Raw genomic sequence first — 24,013 nt, 5'->3', positions numbered from 1 at the left:
ATAGCATGACATGGGAGGAATTTATGGCTCTCATCAAGGAAAATTACTGCCCTCAGCACGAGGTTGAAAAGATCGAATCTGACTTCCTATCGCTAGTCATGAAGAACCTGGACTGCCAGGCATATCTCACGACTTTCAACACTCTGTCGAGATTGGTTCCGTATCTTGTAACACCGGAACCCAAACGGATTGGGCGCTTCATTGGGGGCTTGGCCCCAGAAATAAAAGCTAGCGTAAAGGCTTCTAGGCCTGCTACCTTCAGATCCGTGGCAGATATATCTATGCCTCTCACGCTTGATGCAGTGAGGCAGAGATCGTTGAGGAATGCCGACCGTGAGAAGAGGAAGCGTGAAGATGATGATTCGCGTAAATCCAACAAGAAGCACCGGGGAAATCGTGACCACAAGAGGGGGTCAGAAAACAAGAGAAATGACCGACAGTCGGGCGAGAAGCCCTTGTGCAAGGTTTGTCAGAAGCACCACTTTGGAAGGTGCAGGTTTGAAAAGAAATCCCCACCGAAGCCATGTGGGATATGCAAGTCCTCTGAGCATAGGACTCTTGAGTGCAAGAAACTCAAGGATGCAACTTGTTACAGTTGCAATGAGAAGGGGCATATCAAGACGAACTGCCCAAAGTTAGCAAAGAAGGCTGAAGAAGGTAAGAAGACCAATGCGAGGGTCTTTCAGATGGATGTTAAAGAGGCTATTCAGAACGACAATGTCATAATCGGTACGTTCCTTATCAATGATGTTTTCGCAAGAGTCTTGTTTGATTCTGGAGCAGATAAATCCTTTGTGGATGATAAGTTCTGCGAGTTATTAAAATTGCCTGTTAAAACCTTGAATGTAAAATACGAAGTAGAACTAGCTGATGGGACTATGGGAACAGTCTCAACTGTTTTAGATGGATGTGTTATATCCATTAGGAACCACTCATTTTCTTTATCCCTGTTACCCTTTAAACTCGCTGGTTTCGACGTAGTGTTGGGTATGGATTGGTTATCGCATAACCAAGCCCAAATAGTGTGCAACCAGAAACAAGTGGTAATCAAGACTCCGTCTAGAGAACCACTTACCATCCAAGGAGATACTCGACATGGATTTCCTGCACATGTATCTATGCTAAAGGCATCCAGATGTTTGAAGAAAGGATGTGTCATTTATATGGCACAGGTAATCATCGGTGAGGAGAAACCCAGAATTGACGACATTCCAGTAATCTCCGACTATCCTGAAGTTTTCCCAGAAGAACTGCCTGGTTTGCCACCAGACAGACAAGTGGAATTCAGTATCGACATCATTCCAGGAGCCGCACCTATCGCGAGAGCACCTTATAGGTTGGCACCCACGGAAATGAAAGAATTGAGGACACAGCTAGATGATCTGCTGGCCAAAGGTTTTGTTAGACCGAGTTCATCTCCTTGGGGAGCGCCAATCCTGTTCGTCAAAAAGAAAGATGGTTCGATGCGTCTATGCATCGATTACCGTGAGCTGAATAAAGTTACGATCAAGAATAGGTATCCTTTGCCCAGGATCGACGATCTGTTCGATCAGTTGCAAGGAGCGAGCTACTTCTCCAAGATTGATCTAAGGTCAGGGTACCATCAATTGAAGGTCAAGGACGAAGACGTGCACAAAACTACGTTTAGGACTCGATATGGTCATTTCGAGTTCCTAGTGATGCCTTTTGGGCTCACCAATGCACCTGCCGCATTCATGGATCTCATGAATCGTGTTTGCAAGCCTTATTTGGATAAATTTGTCATTGTCTTCATCGATGACATCCTTTTCTACTCGAAGAGTCAAGCTGACCACGAAAAGAATCTTCGATGTATCCTTAAACTGCTTCATCAAGAAAAGCTTTATGCCAAGTTCTCTAAATGTGACTTCTGGCTACGAGAAGTCCAGTTCCTTGGACATGTAGTCAGCGAGCGTGGTATCCAGGTGGATCCCGCTAAAGTTGAAGCCGTCATGAACTGGCAGGAGCCGAAGACACCTACGGAAATTCGCAGTTTCCTAGGTCTAGCAGGATACTACAGACGCTTCATCGAAAACTTTTCAAGAATTGCTGCGCCCCTAACTTCTTTAACTAGAAAGAAAATAAAATTCGATTGGGGCCCTAAACAGCAAGAAGCTTTTGATATCCTCAAACAAAAGCTGAGCAATGCTCCAGTGTTGACATTGCCAGACGGAATGGAAGAATTCGTCGTATATTGTGATGCATCGCACATCGGTATGGGTTGTGTGCTTATGCAGAGGGGCAAGGTGATTGCCTATGCTTCGCGACAATTGAAAGTGCATGAAAAGAACTACACCACCCACGACTTGGAATTGGGTGCCGTTGTATTTGCACTAAAACTTTGGAGGCATTACCTTTATGGCATTAAATTTGTGATCTATTCTGATCACAAAAGCCTTCGGCATCTGTTCAATCAGAAAGATCTGAATATGAGGCAGCGACGTTGGATGGAAACTCTGAATGACTATGACTGTGAAATAAGATACCATCCAGGCAAGGCCAATGTAGTCGCAGATGCCTTGAGCAGGAAAGAGAGAGTGAAACCGATAAGAATCAATGCCAAGAGCATTGAAATTAAGAACAGTCTGAATGAACGATTGTTAGCTGCACAGAAAGAAGCTGTGTTAGAAGCTAACTATCCAAACGAAAAGCTAGGGGTAACTGAGGAGCAGTTATCTTATGGCAAAGACGAAATTCTGAGATTAAATGGGAGGATATGGGTTCCTGTTTATGGAGGTCTTCGTGACGTTATCCTTCAGGAAGCCCACAGTTCCCGATATTCCGTTCATCCTGGTGCTGATAAAATGTACCAGGACTTGAAGGCAAATTTCTAGTGGATAGGCTTGAAAAAGTCTATAGCCACCTATGTAGCAAAGTGCTTGACTTGTGCACAAGTGAAAGCTGAGCATCAAAAGCCGTCGGGCTTGCTACAACAGCCTGAACTTCCCGAGTGGAAATGGGAAATGGTGACGATGGACTTCATCACCAAATTACCAAAGACAAAGAAGGGAAACGATACAATATGGGTAATAGTTGATAGACTGACCAAGTCAGCACATTTCCTACCCATAAAGGAGACTCATAGCTCTGATATATTAGCCCAGTTGTTTGTAGACAAGATTGTAGCCCTTCATGGAGTGCCTGTGTCTATCATCTCTGATAGAGATACCAGATACACATCACACTACTGGAGAAGCTTCCAACAATCATTGGGTTCGCGTTTAAATTTCAGTACGGCTTACCACCCTCAGACAAATGGACAGAGTGAGCGTACGATCCAAACGTTGGAAGACATGCTTCGTGCATGTGCAATCGACCTAGGTGGCAGTTGGGATAACCACCTACCATTGGTCGAATTCTCCTATAACAACAGCTACCATACAAGCATTAAGGCTGCACCTTTTGAAGCTCTATATGGTAGGAAATGTAGGACGCCCGTTTGTTGGGCAGAAGTGGGAGATGTCCAAATGACAGGACCTGATATTATCTTTGAAACGACGGACAAGATTGTCCAAATTCGCGATCGATTGAAAGCTGCCCGAGACAGGCAGAAGAGCTACGCAGATTTAAAGCGTAAGCCTTTCAATTTCGAAGTAGGCGACAAGGTATTACTTAAGGTATTACCCTGGAAGGGGGTGATGCGATTCGGTAAGAAAGGCAAACTAAGCCCGAGATATATTGGACCTTTCGAGGTAATCGAACGTGTCGGATCGGTTGCCTACAAATTAAACTTACCGGAAGAGCTCAGTGGTATCCACAATGTGTTCCACATCTGTAACCTGAAGAAGTGTTTCGCTGACGAATCACTGGTTATACCGCATACAGATGTACACATCGACGAGAGCTTAAAATTCGTTGAGAAACCTGTGTCGATCGAGGATCGACAGGTCAAGAAACTTCGCAGGAAGTATATACCAATAGTGAAGGTAAAATGGGATGCCCGTAGAGGTCCCGAGTACACGTGGGAGGTAGAGTCCACGATGAAGGAGAAGTACCCTCATCTATTCCAATAAATCTCGAGGTCGAGATTTCTTTTAAGGGGGTGAGGATGTAACACCTCGAAATTTTTGCGTCCAATAACGTATTGACACGTGTCTTGAGTTTACACGTGGTGATAAATACTGAATAAAGGACTAAAGTTGACAAACATTGAAAGTATGTAAATTCGAGGGTTAAAAATGTCAACGGGGGATAAATACATTGTACAGTAACCCTAAATGATGCCCGTACCTTCAAACGGATAAATCATGGATCGTACGGAACGAAATACGGAAGAAAGTGAGAGATTACAAACTACAGGGGTTAATTGTGTCAACATGTTTAAGTGATACCTCTGAGTGACCCTTTAACATACCCGAGGCTTTGTAACAGTAAATTACGCTCACTAGAATATACGATATAAATTTCGTGAAGTTCCGTTTTAAAACGAGAAAGTTATGATCAAATCCGTATGCAAGGGGTTAGAAGCGTCAACAATGAAAGATAAGGCTTTTCGGATAGTAATTAAACTAACCGGGGACTTAACGGCACGGGTAAAAGTCACGAGGCCCTTATTCGTAAATAATCGAGGCCCAAATCGCAAAGTTACCCCTTCGAAACCGAAAGGTCATGCTAATAATGGCAAAAGATTTGAAAATCTTGAATTACAGGCCTCAGGCGGCCCGCATTAGAGAAACAAGGAAGCTCACGCAGGCCGCGAGCCATGTGAAGATCCGGTTCCTGACATAAGGATTCAGGCGGCCCGCGTGAGCCTAGCCTGATCCTTAATGCGGGCCCCGCAAGGTGCCAGATGCAGAAAACATGCACAGATTCACTGTTTGATGTTTTAACCGACCTTGGGTGCAATTATGGCAGCATGGGTGCCCCCTACATGTCCCCTAACACTCAGGGACAGCTGCTGATCAGCCATGAGCAATTATAGACTTAGTTGTGATGATCTTATGCACAATTTTTCACTATAAAAGGCAACGTAGTGCACACAATTGAAACACACCTCAAACCTGCTTTCTTGACCACTTCTGGAGCTCAAGAGCATTCTTCTAACATCTCTGGTCGTGCACCAAGCTTCTGTAAGTTTGCCTAACCCTTTGTGGCTTAGTTTTTGCTTAGTTATAGCCTAAAAGTCAATCTGTCGTAATTAACGGTTGACTTGACGATAAATCACAAATGGTCCAGTGGTTTGTCGAATCAAAAGTAGTTATATGTTGGTAATCATGTGGGCATTAAACCCCTAAAAGGGCACCCTTTGATTCCCACTCTAACTAGTCCGAATGTCGAGTCAAACTTGCTTAGAAAAAGTCAACAGAATGCTATTTTGCGATTTTATGCATAATCAGTAATGTAGATGGCGTGTAACCTGTTTTAACACTCATATAACATGATAATAAGTATATTAGCTAGTCTAAGCTTGTTTGATCCGACCATTTACTGTTTTGACCCGGTTCGGAACCGAAAGTCGCAAAACTTTGACTTTTGCTTTGACTTCAGTTCTGACCCGTTATGGTATGATTTAGATATGCCTTAGGACTCTCTTAGGACCAGGTTACATGATGGTGTAACCCTCTGTGATCGGTTCGTTGTTTGTCCGAGTCTTTAGCACATTTCCGTTAAATGCGTAAAAGTTGACCGTAACGCCCTTTTCAATTTAAAACGGGAATTTTTGACATGTGAAAGGACAATAACCTTAGTCACTGATTTCTAAGCATGTCCCTAAAATCTCATGTCAATCCGAGGTCTAGAATAGGAGTTATGCTAAATAGCGCAATTACAGAAACTTTAGTAATTAAACGGCGCATTTAGCATAACGCCTATCTAAACCCAAATTTCGGCACCAAACCTTTTACCCACTGATGTAAAATAATATTTTGAGATTTTTAATGATTTTTAACCTGCTCATAACCTGCGGTTATGGCATCGGTTCGGTAAGTACCGAATATACCCTTTTCAAACATAACTTGAGTTCTACAAGGTATTTTGACTCGATTCCAGTTGCTACTGATTTTAAATAATAAATAAAGTATTTTGGACTTTATAAACTGTTCGGAAAACTCAGATTTCCTGTAGAACTCAGAAACCTCTTTTATGATCCTTGAAAATGACCGAAATACCCCTACGGGGCATATAATGGATTTAAACTCGTTACGGGCATTATGGAAGGTATCCTACTGATACCACAACCTCTTTAAAGCATATTGACTTAGGAAACCTGTGTAGGACTCTTACGGTTACCCGTTACGCCTTTTGCGCGCACGGTTCGGCTTATGTAACTAGTTTACATAAACTAGCCGAAACGGGTCAAACCTTATCATTTTGACCTCAAAATCCAGAGTGTGATTGTATTACCCATATAAAACAAGTCTTCAAACTTGTTGGGTCCGAATCACATTCTATTCCCGGTTTTCGCCTTTCACGCGATTAAACCGTAAATATCCTTTGAAACCAACCGGTCTAGCTAAGGCTACATTAAAGACCCGTTAGGATTCTAATAGGTTGTTATAAACCTTCGTTCCAGAATAGGAGACCAATAAAAGATACTTGCATTTATTTGATTGAGGATATTACTTGGAAAGGTAAATACTTTTAACTTATTTTCCGTTATACGGGCTTGGGTTACGGTATTTAAAATACCGCTTGGTCGGGCAATTGACCCCAACTCATTAGTAGTTGGGTGTTATCAATGTGACCCGTTTAAAAACTTGTTTTGTTGGCTTTACGCCTTTGGGAGCTTAATGACCATGTCCCGGATATCCTTGGCATCATTTTACGAAATGGCCACGACCCCGACACACGGGTGTAGGCGTACACCGTAATGTGTCTATATTATTAAAGGTGTAACCGTTGGTTTTCCCGCCACGGCTTTATGCTTTGTGGCGCGTCTATTAACCTTTAACCCGGCATGACCAGGGCGACCGAATGCATAGTAAACATGTAATTCTTTTACAAGATTTAATTATAAATTATCCCAAGTTATAAAGAGTTTGTGCCTTGTACATTCAAATCAATTTTATTAAACATTTTACAAAAGTGTCGGTTGAATGTATTTACCAGTGTAAACTGACGTATTTTCCCTAAAAAGATTAAATGCAGGTTCTAAGCGTAATTGGCTGGATATTTCTCCTTAGCATCAATAAAGAGTCTCGCAAGCTTAAGATGTCTGCGTCTGTTGAACAATACTTATATTTTATTTTGATCCTCTGTGGATTATATTTCGACAAATTGTGATACTTTGATATTACATTCAAAGGTTGAAATATATTTATCTTATTGCTTCCGCTGTGCATTTATATATTGTGTGGTTTGATTATATTGTTGCCAACTATGTCACGGAAATCCCCCACCTGGCCCACCGGTGAAACACGTGGAAATAGGGGTGTGACAACAACAAGCCATAACTACGAACTTAACCAAAGAAACATAGCAATGATGTGTTTATAGTCAAATTTAAGGTTGATGATCGAGAAAATGGTAAATGAAGTCATGAAAGTAATAATAATAGATAAAATGAAATTAGCAATTATAATTGAAGAATTTGAAAATGGGCCATAAAATTAATCACATGGGACTAACTGAAAATCATATGGGCTTTTTTATACAACAATGTGGTGGATTAGGACTTACTTGGGCTGGAACTAAATTATGTTGTGGCCTAGAAAAGAAATTAAAAAAATCACATACAACGAACAAAAAGGAACGGTGAACACTACACACGGAGGTCGGCAGTTTCTGGAGTAGGGGGAGGTTCCTATGGAGGGTTGGGGCTGTTTTGCTCATAGAACTAAGTAGAAAGACAAGTTTTATACGAAGAGTTTTATGGTCACAATATCTGATTCTTTCATTATAATGTTTGGGTAATTGTTTTCTCACGATCACACCTGAGACCCAGGTTTTGATATTTTTTATAAGACTTTGATTTATATTTGTTTGTTTGAACTTTAGGCAATTATCGTAGTTAACATGTAAGTGTGTATGATTGCGCTTTTGTTTTGACTTTTGTGTTAATTTGAAGGCCATACCGACATGTAAGTTAATCCAAAAATGCATGATTACATATTAAAAGATGATCCAAAAGTAAATCCATAACAAAAAATAATCGAAAAGATAATCGAAAATCATTCAATTTTCCAACAAGCTCTTTTAAATGAAGTGTACGATATGTTTAAGCCATTTGAGTGTTAAATACAACTATCTTCGTTTCATGCAATATTAAATAAGAACTTTTAGTTACGAATAATCATAATATATAAAAATTACGTTAGATAAGTAACATATATAATAAAAATAAGTAACAACCCAAGCTAAAATAACCTTGGGCCGATACCGGTATTACGTTTCAAACTGGTATACCGGATTTTACCGCCGGTACAAACCTTATGCCGTTTCACTTATTTACCGGGGTGTTTTGTACCGGATTTACATCTGGAACGGTAATACCGGTAAAACTGACCGGTATTTATCGATTTTTAAAACATTGATGCAAACAACTCTCATCCTACTTCTGATCATTTTCTTGCAGTTTTCAAGATAACCTTCGGGTTGTAGGCGAACTCCGGCAGTACTACTGCCCCGGCTGTTGTACCCTGGGAAACAAAACGAGTACTCCTGGGAGACTCGGAATGTTTTAAGGGAAGCGTGTGTGTACACGTGACCTAGCCACTCTGCTTCTACACCTTTCTTGTATTTTGGTTTATTTCAGTTGTAATTGTACTAGAAATATTTAGCTTTCTTATTTCTGTATTGTAATCAAAGTAACAAAATTTGTTTATTTTATTTTATTATGCGAACGGTTCCTACAATAATACTAACCACATGCTCCTAGTGGATACGATACCATACTTATTCTATCTATCTAGGCTATCAAGGGTTTGGAATAACGTGAAGGCGGTTATCACTTACCAAGTTGAAAAACTTGCTGCAAGGTCTCTTTTATAAGGATGATCCAGATAGTTGTGAATGGCTGTTACAAGACTACAAATAGTTTTTGGTAAACTCAGTTTTAAGGTTTATTGACTCAGAAATATTGTGAAGGTAGGGATGCTGTTAGATGGGACAAGATTTGGCTTGTCAAAGTCAACATGTCATCTTGGGATATGTCTAATGTGGGGAACAGATGTTGATTCAACTGGATGCCCAATTTATGATGGCGATCAAGAGACGTAAATCAAGTTCTTTCTTAGCCGTCCAATTGCCAAATATTGTTAGATATTAATCCTAAAACGGGTCGGACTCGAAAGCAAGTGAAAGTTGAAGGGTAGAAACAAAAAGTGGCTAAGTTTTATTAATATGTTTATCAAGTCAATGTTTAAGTCCTAGCGTGTTAAGGTTTGGTTAGTATAAATAGGCTATGTTGGTCGATGTTTTAGGTGTTTGGGTGATTTCTGTTCGTTTATTTTTGGGTTCCGGCGGGTAAAAGGTAAGCTGGGCCAACACAAAAAAGGTGTGTGGTATGGTGCACTACCGGCTGCTAGATTATCATTCAACACTGCCTTATGTGGTGCTGATTCAATACAACTGAGTTGTCTTATACACTGCTTTGTTTTAGTAATTCTGACTGTCTTTTATTCGTAGGCGATTTAAAATAGTGTATCATTGCAATTAAATGGCCAAGGAGTAACGCTTTTTGTGCTGATGTGAAGATGCTTTCGTTTCTGTAAGTTCTTATAGAAATAAACATTTGCCGTTATATTGATTAAGATTGGATTTGTAAAAGACTAGCTTCTATAAAGCAACTAAATCAATTGAAGCCATCTTAAAGAATATTAGGCCCAAAAGGTAATGAAGTTCTATTAAACGGAGAAAAAAATTGTGTACAAATATGAATTATTTGCACAATCTGATCACAAGAAAGATAAGGAAGAATAAATTAAGATCCTAATGCCTCAACTTGTGAAGCTTAAAGGTTCCTTTGTGAACCATGGGTGCCTTAATTGACGGAATCCTATTCTACCATCACCTCTTGTTGAGAATTTGCATATGAATATATGATTATCAGTCTTGCTCATCCACTTCATGGAATGGAAGAGGTACCATCTTCACAGCTCTAAACTTGCCTGCATTATTCAGATGCTCATTCTCCAATCTGCGGGACAATTCAAAAGGCCATACCGACATGTAAGTTATTTGTGAAGCAAAATGTATGAACTTTGAGGTCAAATTCTCACTTTGTGCATTCAAAATTCGCGTGGATTTGCCTTTAGTTACAGGTAAAACAAAATTAGTGCGCGTCTATAGTTGCATTCAATGTCCCACTTTTACTCTGCAAAATTTAGCAAGTTTTCTATCTTACTAATTAAAAATTGCCCATGGCCTCTTATCTTAGTGGCATAAGGTGTCACGAGTAGATTTTTGGAGATGTATGTTCGCCGTTAAAAAAGAAACTAGTTAAAAATTAGTTTATTTGCATATAAAGTAAAAAAAAAAAAGAAATTCTTTAACTCTTAATTTAATATCTTTTTTTCTTTACCTGTAGAAATTCCAGTGGCCTCTTCTAATGACTTCAAGGGCAGCTAAAAATAGCCCTGTCAATCTGTAATCAATGCCCCCAAATTTGTAGTGTAGTACAGTTTGTAACCAAGCTAGCCTCAGAACAACATTCAATCCCTGTAAAATGTGGCAAAGGGAAGATTTTAACACACTTTTGACATGCATATGCCAACAAAAGTTCAATACTTTTTTTAATTTTTCATTCTGGTTTAAGTTACTAACTATCTTGTTAATGAACATTTGTTGTGTATATCAAGCACAAGCATATATACCATGGAGAAGAAGTAAATGAACTTTCGACGAAGAATCAATTCGTTTCTTAACCAAGGGTTCTTGGAGTTCATTTGTAACAAACCCCAATCCTTAACAAAGTCCCAATACAGTTGATACACAGTTGTGATACTTGACATTATCACTACCACACATAGCCATCCCACACTCTTTTCTTTTTCATATGCCACTTTTGCCCCTGCGGCTAGCATTGCAGATACATATTTTCCTAAATTTGTCAGATGGCCTGTGTCTCCTTCATCAAGCCACCTCCGAGCACACTGTAATCGAAAATAAAAAATATAAAACAGGATGTCTGCATACTGCGGATATGAAGTCATAAATCAACTTGGATGTGGCTTGCTTTTTATCCATCGTACGGTAAGTATATGTAGAAAAAATATATTGTTCCAAACCTGCATAGCTCGCCAGTAATAAGGCAAAAAGGAAACAGCATAGGCAAGATCTCTGTAATTTTTCGTGTGAACACAATATCCGTAGTCTTGAGTTTTGTAACTGCCAGTTATGTAGTAGCATCCTACATATTCAAGGTTCCTGAGCATCGGCACCTATTTCACATGAAAGTTCATGTCAAACAATCAGTTATGACTTATATAACAATTATTCAGCGAGAATTAGAAAAGATTGTGTTTATTTCGGTTTCAACAATGCACAATGACAAAGTCAGGAAGGGTGTAACCCTCCAAGTTTTTTAGTTAATATACACATATATAGATAGGATTAGGTTCAAGAGTGAACACTAGTGTAGTTTGCAAACTGAGCGAACTAATCCTCGCCATACATATGTGTAGATCAATGGCCAGGATTTGATGATGAAATACACTAGTGTATCTTACGATTTGATGATGAAATCCTAGCCATCCACGTGTGTAAATCAATGGCCAAGATTTGTTCACTCAGTTCGCAAATACATCAGTGTTCACTCTAAAACCCCACCCTAGATAGATATTTATATCTTTTAGTATAAATTCTGAAATTGAAAAAGATTTAAGCTCCAAAAAAAGTTCATACAAAATCTGTAAATTCGGCCACCATTCATATATTTTTTGGGTTTGTATTCCCAATCAATATTTACCTATTAACAAAAAGATAATAATGATAGTACAAAGCGAGAGTCGGACCTGACTACAAAGTTGATCAGCCATGAAGAAATCCAGCATCACAACTTTGTAAAGAGGCGATAAAATGATGTTTCTTAGCACACTCAACAGACGGTAGCGGCTTGACTTATAGACTATATCGATGGGACACACAAGCAATACCAAAAAAGCCTGTATATTGAAAGCATAATTACACATGTTTCAAAATCTTTTAATATGTATTTCAAAGTCATTGAAAAGAGTTCAAGGGGTATATAAGTAATCACTTTACCAATAACAGCAGGGCGGGCATCAACTCAACTTGAGAATAGGAATACCCTTTATCCATTAGCGAAAGATGAACAAACAAGACCCCCACTACAGCTGTTATCGACATGGTACATATCAAGAAGACATCTCTATACTTGAGTTCTTGTGTTGGAGATAGCTCAAAGATAAAACTATAATTTATACGGGTTTTTCTCCACATGAAGATGTTGCATCCATATAGGAAAAAGTGCAAAAACAATAAGCTGAACATGCTGCAAAATTAGGAATATATTGTCACTAACCAGTACATATCATCTATAGATATTTTTTATATTAATGTGTAATAAGATCACGGCATACCTAAGAAGAGGGTACACCGTTTCCATGTATATGGTATTGGTTTGTGGTCTATATGTTCCAGTGGTATGAGCCATGATGGCATACCCAGCGAAGAGCGCAATGAAACATCCCGTAAATAGCCCTATAAAAACCATGAACGGAAATCAGACACAAATTTCTGATATAATTGTAAGTGTTCATTTTGTTTTTAGCCTTGGAACATCTCTGGTGTATATCGAAGTTTTTTTTCGTTTCCGAAAGAAGCTATATTTCTTTCAAACTTGGAAGAATACGATTTATATCTTCATAAATCACTTGTTTTTCATTGGAATTCCCTAGCTTTAGATAAAAAATAAATTAAGCTACTACAGAAATCATTTGTTAGAAATAATCTTTAATTAAATTAAAGTATCATGATGTAAAGATAGATTAAGTTAGAATAAAAAGATAGAGTGGATTTTTCATGCACATGATTGATTAGACATGTATTACTTTAAGCAAAAACTAGTAATAAGGCACGCGCGCATTGCGGCGTGAGTACATTGCAAACATCGAATGGATTTGTTCAAGTGTTAGGTGATGCGTTAACCATACGAAAATACGTGTTTCGACATATCTGATTGAACTCAATATAACATATATAAGTATTGCGATTGTATCATTACGTAAAGTAAACTGAATCTATCTCGTACAATCCTAACTTATTCTATTGGATTAATTAAAGCTTTGAAAAAAAAAAGAAATCACAATTTGACTCTACTGTGTTCGGAACAAAATTTATAAAAACGTACATAAAATAAGTAAGAAAACGTATTATATTCAAAAAAAGTATATCCAAATGAAAACGTACAATTGGTTTTTTAAACGAAAACGTGTTATATTTGACCTAACTCGTTTCTAGAAAAAGTTTATGTCGAAACGTAGACACCTTTACATTTATACGGATACGTACATAAAAATATGTATGGAAAAATAGTTTTTTTAAGTAAAAAAATGATATGGATAAACAAAAGAAATTAACAAATGAATGTTGTCGAAGAAAATTTAAATTAGTAAAAAGCTATGGGCTAAAGATGTCAATTGTTAAAGTAGAAGTATAGTAAAGTAAGATAAGGGACTAAAATTGATTAATCTAAAAGTGAAGGGGCCTTAGCAAAATTGAGGGGCTTGAAATGCGATATTGTAAAAGTTTAGGGGGTAAGGCAAAGCCTGAGGAAAATCCACCGACTTTGGTTTTTAAGATAGAATAGAATATTATTGAAATATGCTCTTTTAGTGTGCATTTATTGAAAAGTAGCAATAGAAAATTGTTGTCTAATTTCTTGGGACTGGTGTCTATTTTACGAATGATGGAAATAATATTCTAACCAATATTATAACTTTGTGACTATAGGACAAACAAATGTTTTTGTTCTTCTATGAGAAACACTAAGATATGGTGCTGAGACTAGTGGGTATGGGGGCCGGCTTGGCCCGGCTTGGCCCGGCGCCGGACCCCCACACCGCCCCCCTGGTCCGGCTTCCATCAACATCGGCCACCCACAGCCGGGTGGGCCGAGCCTCATTCAAAAAATCCGACCGTTATTAAACGGCTAGTTTAATAAAAAAAAAAATCAATTTCCTTTTAAATAAATACCATAATCCCACACCTTTTTTAAACCAATTTCTCTCATTCTACTCCCATTCTTCTCCATTTCTCATCCTTTTTTATAAAAAAACTCTATATTTTTTATACCATTCTCTCCCAAACATGAATCCATTCAACCCAAACAACCCCAACCCGAACAACCCCAACCCGAATAATCCAAATCCGAACCAACCTAATTTTTTTTCTAGTCCCGCTTACACTCCGACTATGGATCCTTCGTGGGGGGCTTCGCCATTTCCGTTTTCGGGTTTCCAACAAACACCCAACGCCTTCTCACAAATGTCTCAACTACAACAAGTTCAACAATATCAAGCGCTCCAACAAATCATGCAACGCAACACGTTTGAACAACTACAATCCCAATCGCAACCCCCGGTTCAACTTGAAGATGATGATGAAGAAGTCGTCCCCGAATCACCACCGCAAGAGCTCACGCGCAAAAAAAAGAAAGGTAAGGGAAAGATGGTTGAACCCGAAACCGCGCAAAAACCGAGAGCAAAGGCGAGGCAATGGACTGAAATTATTTATGGAATGTAATTTTTTTTTTCGGTTTCTTTTTTTTTAGGGAATGTAATTTTTTTTTTTTATGGAATGAAATTATTTATGTTGTTTGATGTGGTGTTTTTTAAATTTTATAAACTTTTTATTACCTTGGTTATTAAATTAAACAATAGAAAATTATAAAATAATGAGGTGGGGCCCCATCCTCCATCCCCCTCCATCCCTCATTTGGCTCATCCCCCACGAGCCGTCTACGTGGCGCCTACGTGGAGGCTCATCCCCGTGGGGATGAGCCAAACCATACCCACTAGTCTGAGAAAGATCACACTTCAAAGTGATGTACTAGAAATCCGTGCTGTGTTGGTTTTCCACATATTTTAGTGGCAGTCAAAAAAGCCAAGTACCATATATGTTGCCCTTTATCTTTGTAGGGCAAAAGATAAGTAAATAAACTCTGCATGGATTTATTATTATATGAGGATAAAAAGGTCTATTTTTACCGGCTTTTAGCTAACGAAAGTAGATCTATAACTTTGACAGCCGAAGAAGTCCTTTGATAGACTATATTGTAGTGGCAACGTGGCCACTTGAGCATCTTTTAAAAAGTAAACTATTTTTACTTATTTCTCAGTGTTGCACAATTCTATTTTTATGCATTTACATTAAACCATGAAGAAATCACATAATTGTTGTAGTGAACCAAGGAGACAATATATTATATAGGACTTTGGACTCAAAACATTTTGGTCATACAAACTTAAAATATGAGTTTTGTTAGACAATATTGTAATTGTGATACATTGGAAGTGTTATATATCAAATTAATGGTTACAAACTTAAAACTTACTGTTTGCGATGTTGGGTTTTTGGGCCAATGAGGAAGCCCATCAATTTTTCTTTGGCCCATTTGGTTTTCTTTGAAGATTAATAAAAAGGAGAAGCAAAGTTTGATCAGCTAACACCCTAAAAACATTCACAAAAGGCTCACACAAAAGAAGAAGAAATTTTCGCTCATTTCCGTCACTTCAAAACCTAGTTGCAGAGTTCGTTCATTTCCCGGAGATTGAACCGTTGGATCGCTCTGATTTTTGGACACAGTCATTCTGACATCAGGGCGATCTTATCCAACGGTGGGTTTGTCGAAATCAGCTCTGGAAGTCTGTCTGCACAGCCCCTGTTCGCTGCTGCAGAATTTGGTTGTATCTTCTTCTTTTGTCTTTGTATTTGATTCCATATGCTTGATGTTGTTGATTCCAAGTGTATGATGATTATTGTATGCCTCTAGTAGACCTAGGGAAGACTTTGTATTGCTCTAATTTGGTGATAGTGGATTTGAAGCGGCTCTAGTAGTCCCGTGGTTTTTACTCTCCTTTCTTGAGAGGTTTTCCACGCTAAAATTTGGTGTTCTTATTATTATTGTTTTCGGGCTGTTTGGGGCTGTTTTGATTGTAGTTGGGATACCCTATTTGTTTGCATCCTCACAGGTTCATTCTAGTTTGGGAAAAGTCTTGGTCAAACGAAGTTTGCTTCCGCGTTTGTGTTTACCGTTTGTGACCGGGTTTTGCGTTTTCCCCCATCAAAGTGGTATCAGAGCCAGGGGCTCTTGTTATTGGGTTGAAACTTGATTGAACGATGGAAGCTAATACAAGTAGGATTGTAAATTTGAATGGTTCTAATTATCATGTTTGGAAAGGAAAGATGGAAGATCTCCTTTATGTTAAGGATTATTATATGCCTGTTTTTAATACTGACAAACCGGGTGATAAAACAGATGAAGAGTGGAATATATTGCACAGAAAGGTTTGTGGTTATATTCGCCAGTGGGTTGATGATAATGTTTTGAACCATATTAGCGGGGAGACTCACGCTCGTACTTTGTGGAACAAGCTTGAGGAATTGTATGCTCGGAAGACCGGAAACAATAAACTGTTCTTGATTAAACAATTGATAAATTTAAAGTACAATGATGGAACTCCTGTTTCTGATCACTTGAATGTTTTTCAGGGTATTATTAATCAGCTTGCAGGAATGGGTATCAAGTTTGAAGACGAGGTACAAGGCTTATGGCTTCTTGGTACTTTACCGGATTCTTGGGAGACTTTTAGGACCTCATTGTCCAACTCTGCAGCAAATGGTATTATTACTATGGAAATGGCTAAAGGCAGTGTTTTAAATGAAGAGATGAGAAGAAAGTCACAAGGTTCCTCTTCACATTCAGATGTCTTAGTTACAGAAAGCAGGGGGAGAGGTCAAAGTAGAGGTCCGAGTAACAAAGAGAAGCATCGTAGTAAGTCTCGAGGTAAGTTTGCTGATTATGAATGTCATCATTGTGGTAGGAAAGGGCACACAATTAAATTCTGCAGACAACTGAAGAAGGAGAAAAAGAAAGCTGACTACAACAATAAGAAGAACAACCATAAGAAAGATGATGGTGGCAATGACACAGCTGAAGTTAATACTGCTACCGAAGAGTTCTTTATTTGTTGTGATGATGATGTGGTGAACATTACACGTGATGATTCGAGTTGGGTTGTTGACAGTGGTGCTACTTGTCATGTGACATCACAAAGGGATTTTTTCTCATCTCATACACCTGGTGACTTTGGGGTTGTTAAGATGGGTAATAATGGGCTATCTAAGATCATTGGTGTTGGAGATGTTTGCTTGAAGTTTGATACTGGGATGGAGTTGGTTTTACATAATGTAAAACATGTTTCAGATATTAGACTTAATTTGATCTCTGCAGGTTTACTTGATGATGATGGTTACCATAGTACCTTTGGTGATGGTGTTTGGAAACTCACTCGTGGTTCTTTGATCGTGGCAAGAGGTAAAAGAAGTTCAAAGTTATATATGGCACATCCGAAGATCTCTACAAATTCAGTCCACTCATTAGTCGATAATGATATGACCGAGTTATGGCATAAAAGACTTGGTCACATGAGTGAGAAAGGGATGCATATATTGTTGAAAAGAAATGCCTTGCCAGATTTAACTAATGTTCATTTGAAGAAGTGTTCTCATTGTCTAGCAGGTAAACAAAGAAGATTTTCTTTTAAGAGTCACCCTCCTCATAGAAGAAACAATATACTGGATTTGGTGCATTCAGATGTTTGTGGTCCTATGAAGACTAGAACACTTGGGGGCTGCTTATATTTTGTCACATTCATTGATGATCATTCAAGAAAGGTATGGGCTTATACCTTGAAATCTAAAGATCAAGTTTTAGATGTATTTAAGCAGTTTCATTCCTTGGTTGAGAGACAAACTGAGAAGAAGCTCAAGTGTATTCGAACAGATAATGGAGGTGAGTACATTGGTCCTTTTGATGCTTACTGTAGAGAGAAAGGTATTCGGCACCAAAAGACTCCTCCAAAGACACCACAGTTGAATGGTTTAGCAGAGCGGATGAATAGAACATTGGCTGAAAGGGTTAGATGTTTGCTATCACATGCAGGGTTGCCTAATTCCTTTTGGGGTGAAGCTTTGAACACCGCAGTAAATGTTATTAATCGTACTCCTTGTGTTCCTTTGTCTTTTGATGTTCCTGACAGGGTTTGGAGCGGCAAAGATGTTTCATACGATGATTTGCGGGTCTTTGGATGCAAGGCTTTTGTGCATATTCCCAAAGATGAAAGAACAAAGCTTGATGTAAAGACCAAGCCATGTATATTCGTTGGTTATGGGGGAGATGAGTTTGGACACAGGTTTTATGATCCAATCTCGAAGAAACTCATAAGAAGTTTCGATGCTGATTTTATTGAAGATCAAAGTTTGAAAGATATTGAGAAGACAAAGATAGTTCCTCAACATACTGATGATCTTACTGATTTGGATCCAGTTCCTCCACAGCACTTTGAGCCGCATAATGAAGATGATATTCAACATGATGAACAACACGGTACTGATAATCATGATATTCCAGAGCAACAAGAGTTAGATGAGGGTCCTCATCCAGAGTTACCAGTACCAGGTATGCCAACATTTGTCCCACTCAGACGGTCTACAAGAAACCGTCATCCTTCCACCCGTTATTCTGCTGATGAGTATGTCTTGCTCACTGACGGGGGAGAGCCCGAGTGTTATGAAGAGGCCATGGAAGATGAACACAAAAGGGAGTGGGTTGAAGCCATGCAAGATGAGATGAATTCCTTGTATGAGAACAATACCTTTGAATTAGTAAAGTTTCCTAAAGGCAAGAAAGTTCTGAAGAACAAGTGGGTCTATAAGGTGAAGACTGAAGAACATACCTCGCGGCCTAGGTACAAAGCAAGATTGGTGGTTAAAGGGTTCAGTCAAAGAAAGGGTATTGATTTTGATGAGATTTTCTCTCCAGTCGTGAAGATGAGTTCCATTCGGGTGATTCTTGGTTTGGCAGCTAGTCTTGATCTTGAGGTTGAGCAAATGGATGTCAAGACAGCGTTCCTTCATGGTGACTTGGATAAAGAAATCTATATGGAGCAACCTGAAGGTTTTCAGGTTAAAGGTAAAGAAGACTATGTCTGTAAGCTTCAGAAAAGTCTTTATGGGTTGAAGCAAGCACCAAGACAGTGGTACAAGAAATTTGAGTCTATTATGGGGAAGCAAGGCTACCGAAAGACTATTTCAGATCACTGTGTTTTCTTTCAGAGGTTTGGTGATGATGATTTTATCATTTTATTACTCTATGTTGATGACATGTTGATTGTAGGCAAGAATGCAGAGAGAATTGTTCAGCTGAAGAAAGAATTGAGCAAGTCGTTCTCTATGAAAGACTTGGGGCCAGCAAAACAAATTCTTGGTATTCGGATTACTAGAGATAGAGCTTCAAAGAAGTTGCACATGTCACAAGAGCAATACATTGAGAAGGTGCTTCGCAGGTTCAACATGGATAAAGCCAAATCGGTTAGTTCACCTCTTACTCCCAATTTTAAACTAACCGATAAAGATTGCCCTTCTTCGAAGGAGGAGATTGAAGACATGGATAAAGTTCCATACGCGTCAGCGGTTGGAAGCTTGATGTATGCAATGGTGTGTACAAGACCTGATATTGCCCATGCAGTAGGTGTTGTTAGTCGGTTTCTATCAAATCCAGGTAAGAAGCATTGGGAAGCAGTTAAGTGGATCTTTAGATATCTACGTGGTTCTTCCAAATTGGGTATAACATTTGGAAATGGAAAGCCAATGCTTATTGGTTATACGGATTCTGATTTGGCGGGAAACAAAGACAACATGAAATCCACTTCTGGATATTTGATGACTTTTGCAGGGGGAGCTGTCTCATGGCAGTCAAGACTGCAAAAGTATGTTGCTTTGTCTACCACTGAGGCTGAGTATGTGGCAGCAACAGAAGCATGCAAAGAACTGTTGTGGTTGAAAAGGTTTATGCAGGAGCTTGGCTTTATGCAACAGCGCTACGTGGTTCTTTGTGATAATCAAAGTGCTATTCACCTTGCAAAGAATTCTATGTTTCACAAGAGAACAAAACATATTGATGTGAAGTATCATTGGATTAGAGATGCACTTGAAGACAAGTTGTTTGAACTTGATAAAGTTCATACCGATGATAATGGTTCCGATATGTTGACAAAATCTTTGGCAAGGGAGAAGTTGAAGATATGTTGCTCAATCGCCGGGATGGCGAACTCTTCCTCATAGGCCAAAAAGGGGGAGAATTGTTGGGTTTTTGGGCCAATGAGGAAGCCCATCAATTTTTCTTTGGCCCATTTGGTTTTCTTTGAAGATTAATAAAAAGGAGAAGCAAAGTTTGATCAGCTAACACCCTAAAAACATTCACAAAAGGCTCACACAAAAGAAGAAGAAATTTTCGCTCATTTCCGTCACTTCAAAACCTAGGTGCAGAGTTCGTTCATTTCCCGGAGATTGAACCGTTGGATCGCTCTGATTTTTGGACACAGTCATTCTGACATCAGGGCGATCTTATCCAACGGTGGGTTTGTCGAAATCAGCTCTGGAAGTCTGTCTGCACAGCCCCTGTTCGCTGCTGCAGAATTTGGTTGTATCTTCTTCTTTTGTCTTTGTATTTGATTCCATATGCTTGATGTTGTTGATTCCAAGTGTATGATGATTATTGTATGCCTCTAGTAGACCTAGGGAAGACTTTGTATTGCTCTAATTTGGTGATAGTGGATTTGAAGCGGCTCTAGTAGTCCCGTGGTTTTTACTCTCCTTTCTTGAGAGGTTTTCCACGCTAAAATTTGGTGTTCTTATTATTATTGTTTTCGGGCTGTTTGGGGCTGTTTTGATTGTAGTTGGGATACCCTATTTGTTTGCATCCTCACAGGTTCATTCTAGTTTGGGAAAAGTCTTGGTCAAACGAAGTTTGCTTCCGCGTTTGTGTTTACCGTTTGTGACCGGGTTTTGCGTTTTCCCCCATCATGCGAAACTATGGGACTAGCCCAGATGGCAGAGGTGTAATACGTACGTGGGAGGTCTTGGGTTTAATCCCATGAAAGGAATAGATATGACTAGTTTAGTACGTGTAATTTAGGAGTGAATAGAGGTAGAATAACATTCGACGTTAAAAATAAAACTAAAATAAAACGCTTGCACAACGACGTGTTTTGTTTTGGTCCATAATATGTAACCGCTATTCTCAAAATAGAAATTTTGAGCATCATTTCAGTCACAGTGGTACGGAGGTATATACCGCACAAATGCTCACTAATGGAAAGATGATTTGGAGAAAAGGGATTTTCTTGTTTCATATATTATCTTCAAATTCCTTATCTTTAATTTTTTTAGTGGCCAGTTATTTCTTGGTCTATTCCTTCATCATATTCAATCTTTCAAAAAGGAAAAGGAAACAAAAGAAAGTAAAGGCACACACCTATGAAAAAGGTGACAGCATGAGACTCTTTGCGCTGAGTCGGTTTTAAGTATTTCATTGCCTTTCTTCGGTCATCTTCTGTAAACTGTTTCATGAAAATCTCCTCAACTTCATCTGCCAACTTGATAATCTGCCATACAAATAAACTGATTATGCTGTGAATATAGGAAAGATATAACATGAAACTAATGAATCTTTAATTTTCTACAGTTTGTATATTGGCTATTTGGCTATATGGAAAAATCCACTTCATATGGTCTAAAATCTCCTAATTAATTGCAATCATCATCCTTTGACATATTACTGTGTCTATGTCATAGGGCACTACTAAATTTAATTACTTAAACTAAAGTTTTTTTTTTTTTTTTTCAGTTTGACCTTGTTGGAACTGTTGAAGTAAGAGCTCTCGACAACTTTAAGGTAAATGGGAAGAACTTGCTTGTTTGTAACCTGAAAAGAGCAAGACAGCATAAGGTGGCATATCTAATCTAGTCAACAATATAAATTTGTAGGAAAAAGTAAAACAAAAGGATAAATAAATAAGATTTTGTCAATCCACTTGAGATATCAAACCTACACTATCTACTTACTTTATCAAATTTCTTTAGAATCTTCGCAAAGGCAAGCATGTTCAAATTCCTGCAAATAATTAATCGTCATGGAAATTGTGATTGCTTTTGATGAATGAAAATTCTCTATGCAATAATGTGGACTGAAGTATATGGTATAAACTTCAGAATAGAATAGTTAGAGAACGTTAAATAAATAATAATTTAGCAAAAGCAAAACAATACCTGTAAGTTTTGAGATATCCCAATCCTTTATAGAGCTCAATGTAAGCTCCCCGAATCATTTTTTCAGCATGATGGAGCTTTGTTTTATTAATGTGAAGCTTTTTTCCCTGGCCATTTTGCTTTTTGGATGACTGATTGATCAAATCTTCCCAAAGTAGATAGGAGAATGTGCGTGTCGGATTAGTTAGAGGAATGCGAATTTTCAAGTTTTTTTCATGGCAATCACTAATACAACGAGAAAGTTGTCGTTCCCCCTGGCTTTTTGATCTTTCTTTACCAAGTTCTTCTGATCTTGGTAAGACATTAAATTGCATAGCATATCTGTCCAGATCTTCTGCTAAATTTTCGACTTCCTGAAAATCTTGGTCTGTCATGCCCCTACTGGATTCTTCATCTATGCCCAGATAGAAACAACGCCAATTAAATTAGACAGATAAATTATCAATTGAAAAATGAAATGGCATAACTAAAAGTAGAATAATTTTATTTCAAATCTAGTTAAACCACATTGACCGCTTTTAGATTTTACTTTCGTACCACATGAAACAGTGCCGGATATAGAGTCTTCATCCTTGGAGTCATGGTAGGATGAACTAGCTTTATTTTTGTGCTGATCTTTTAGCGCGGTTTTGAGCTCTACAAGAATATGTAATTGTTTCTCAAGACACTCCCCTCTTTCAAGGAACTCTTTTTCTTTCTTTCTGTAGAATTCGTTCACTTTGTTAAGTTGTTGATCCAAAAGGGCAAAAAATGCACTAGTTGCTTTAGTGTGATCAAGCTGATCTAACAATTCGGTTTCGTATACAACTCCCCTAGTAGTTGTGGATGTAAGTTTACTGTGAACCTGATACAAAATAAAGAAAACCACATTACGAAAACCATACATATTTTTAAACAAAACGGTTAGCCTTTGGCACACGTCATAATGATCATAAAATCTGTCCGTAATTTTGTATTTATACCATCATACTTTTTTAATTACGAATGTAACTTTTGTGCGATAATCCCTTATATTACCTATATATATCCCGCCCATGGGCCTCGGTGAGGTCATGGGAGCAAGAAACATAATTTAAATTATAGCTAATTTAAAATGGAGGGGGAGAAAGTATGAGTACATGTATGAATTCTCTCCCTCGATGCTGATTCCCAAATAAGGAAAGCTTATTTATAGAGGAGAAGAGTGTGTTGGTTAAAGATCCTTTTTGTTTAGGCTTTGATGCAAGAGAAGAGGCACAATGGATTTTCTTGATGTCTTTCTTGAGTTGCCAATAATCAACAAAGGCTTCTTTCCATTCCGGAACTAGTTGACCCTCAAACTGCTTAGTGAATTTAACCATCTTCTTTCTTGAAGGTGACTGAAACAGTTAACCTCCAAGTGAGAGTGTTTTCGTTTATGCACTTGTAAGTTGAGAGTGTCTAATAGAAGCCTAGGATCACAATATTTATGGACACATGAAATTGGTGTAATGATAAAGGGTAACTTTAAATGAAGTGGCTCGTACTGATTCTCTAGTGTAGCACATTCTAAAATATCCTGTGTTCTATTTCTCATTTATCCTATGCTGCCCTCCACTTGTAATTATATAAGGCCTAAGTTTATAATGTAGTTCATAAAATAAATATTGGCAAACTTTCTAATATGACGTGTCAATGCTTGGGTGCACATATGAAAAGTTGGAATTTCAAGGAGGAATGTGTGGAGATGTAGACATATGCTTTAGTAGCACCAACGAGCCTAATATTTAATGCTAATGCCCATGTT

At 38.4% G+C, this 24,013-nt stretch overlaps 1 protein-coding gene across 1 annotated transcript; it reads right to left on the bottom strand.

Moving 5' to 3' along the window:
* Nucleotides 1–9,776: 9,776 nt before the first annotated feature.
* LOC110914953 (phosphate transporter PHO1 homolog 1) lies at nucleotides 9,777–23,801 on the bottom strand. The gene is made up of 13 exons (XM_022159552.2): nucleotides 23,367–23,801; nucleotides 22,786–23,092; nucleotides 22,249–22,642; nucleotides 22,045–22,093; nucleotides 21,833–21,904; nucleotides 21,455–21,584; nucleotides 12,498–12,618; nucleotides 12,160–12,409; nucleotides 11,910–12,059; nucleotides 11,184–11,336; nucleotides 10,770–11,048; nucleotides 10,478–10,614; nucleotides 9,777–10,093 (listed from the first exon to the last, which is right to left on the bottom strand). Exons 1-13 carry the CDS (start codon nucleotides 23,586–23,588, stop codon nucleotides 10,003–10,005), a joined length of 2,355 nt encoding a protein of 784 aa, XP_022015244.1. The 5' UTR covers nucleotides 23,589–23,801; the 3' UTR covers nucleotides 9,777–10,002.
* Nucleotides 23,802–24,013: the final 212 nt, after the last annotated feature.

This window comes from Helianthus annuus, chromosome 16 (assembly GCF_002127325.2).
Source record: "Helianthus annuus cultivar XRQ/B chromosome 16, HanXRQr2.0-SUNRISE, whole genome shotgun sequence".
Lineage (NCBI taxonomy): Eukaryota > Viridiplantae > Streptophyta > Magnoliopsida > Asterales > Asteraceae > Helianthus > Helianthus annuus.
This window is presented reverse-complemented; position numbering and strand designations above follow the sequence as displayed.

Coding starts and splice junctions, on each gene's coding strand:
- LOC110914953 (XM_022159552.2), bottom strand. CDS start 23,588: ATGGTTAAATTCACTAAGCAGTTTGAGGGTCAACTAGTTCCGGAATGG. Junction 22,094..22,248: donor GGATATCTCAAAACTTACAG/GTATTGTTTTGC, acceptor AATTATTTGCAG/GAATTTGAACATGCTTGCCT. Junction 21,905..22,044: donor TTCTAAAGAAATTTGATAAA/GTAAGTAGATAG, acceptor TGCTCTTTTCAG/GTTACAAACAAGCAAGTTCT.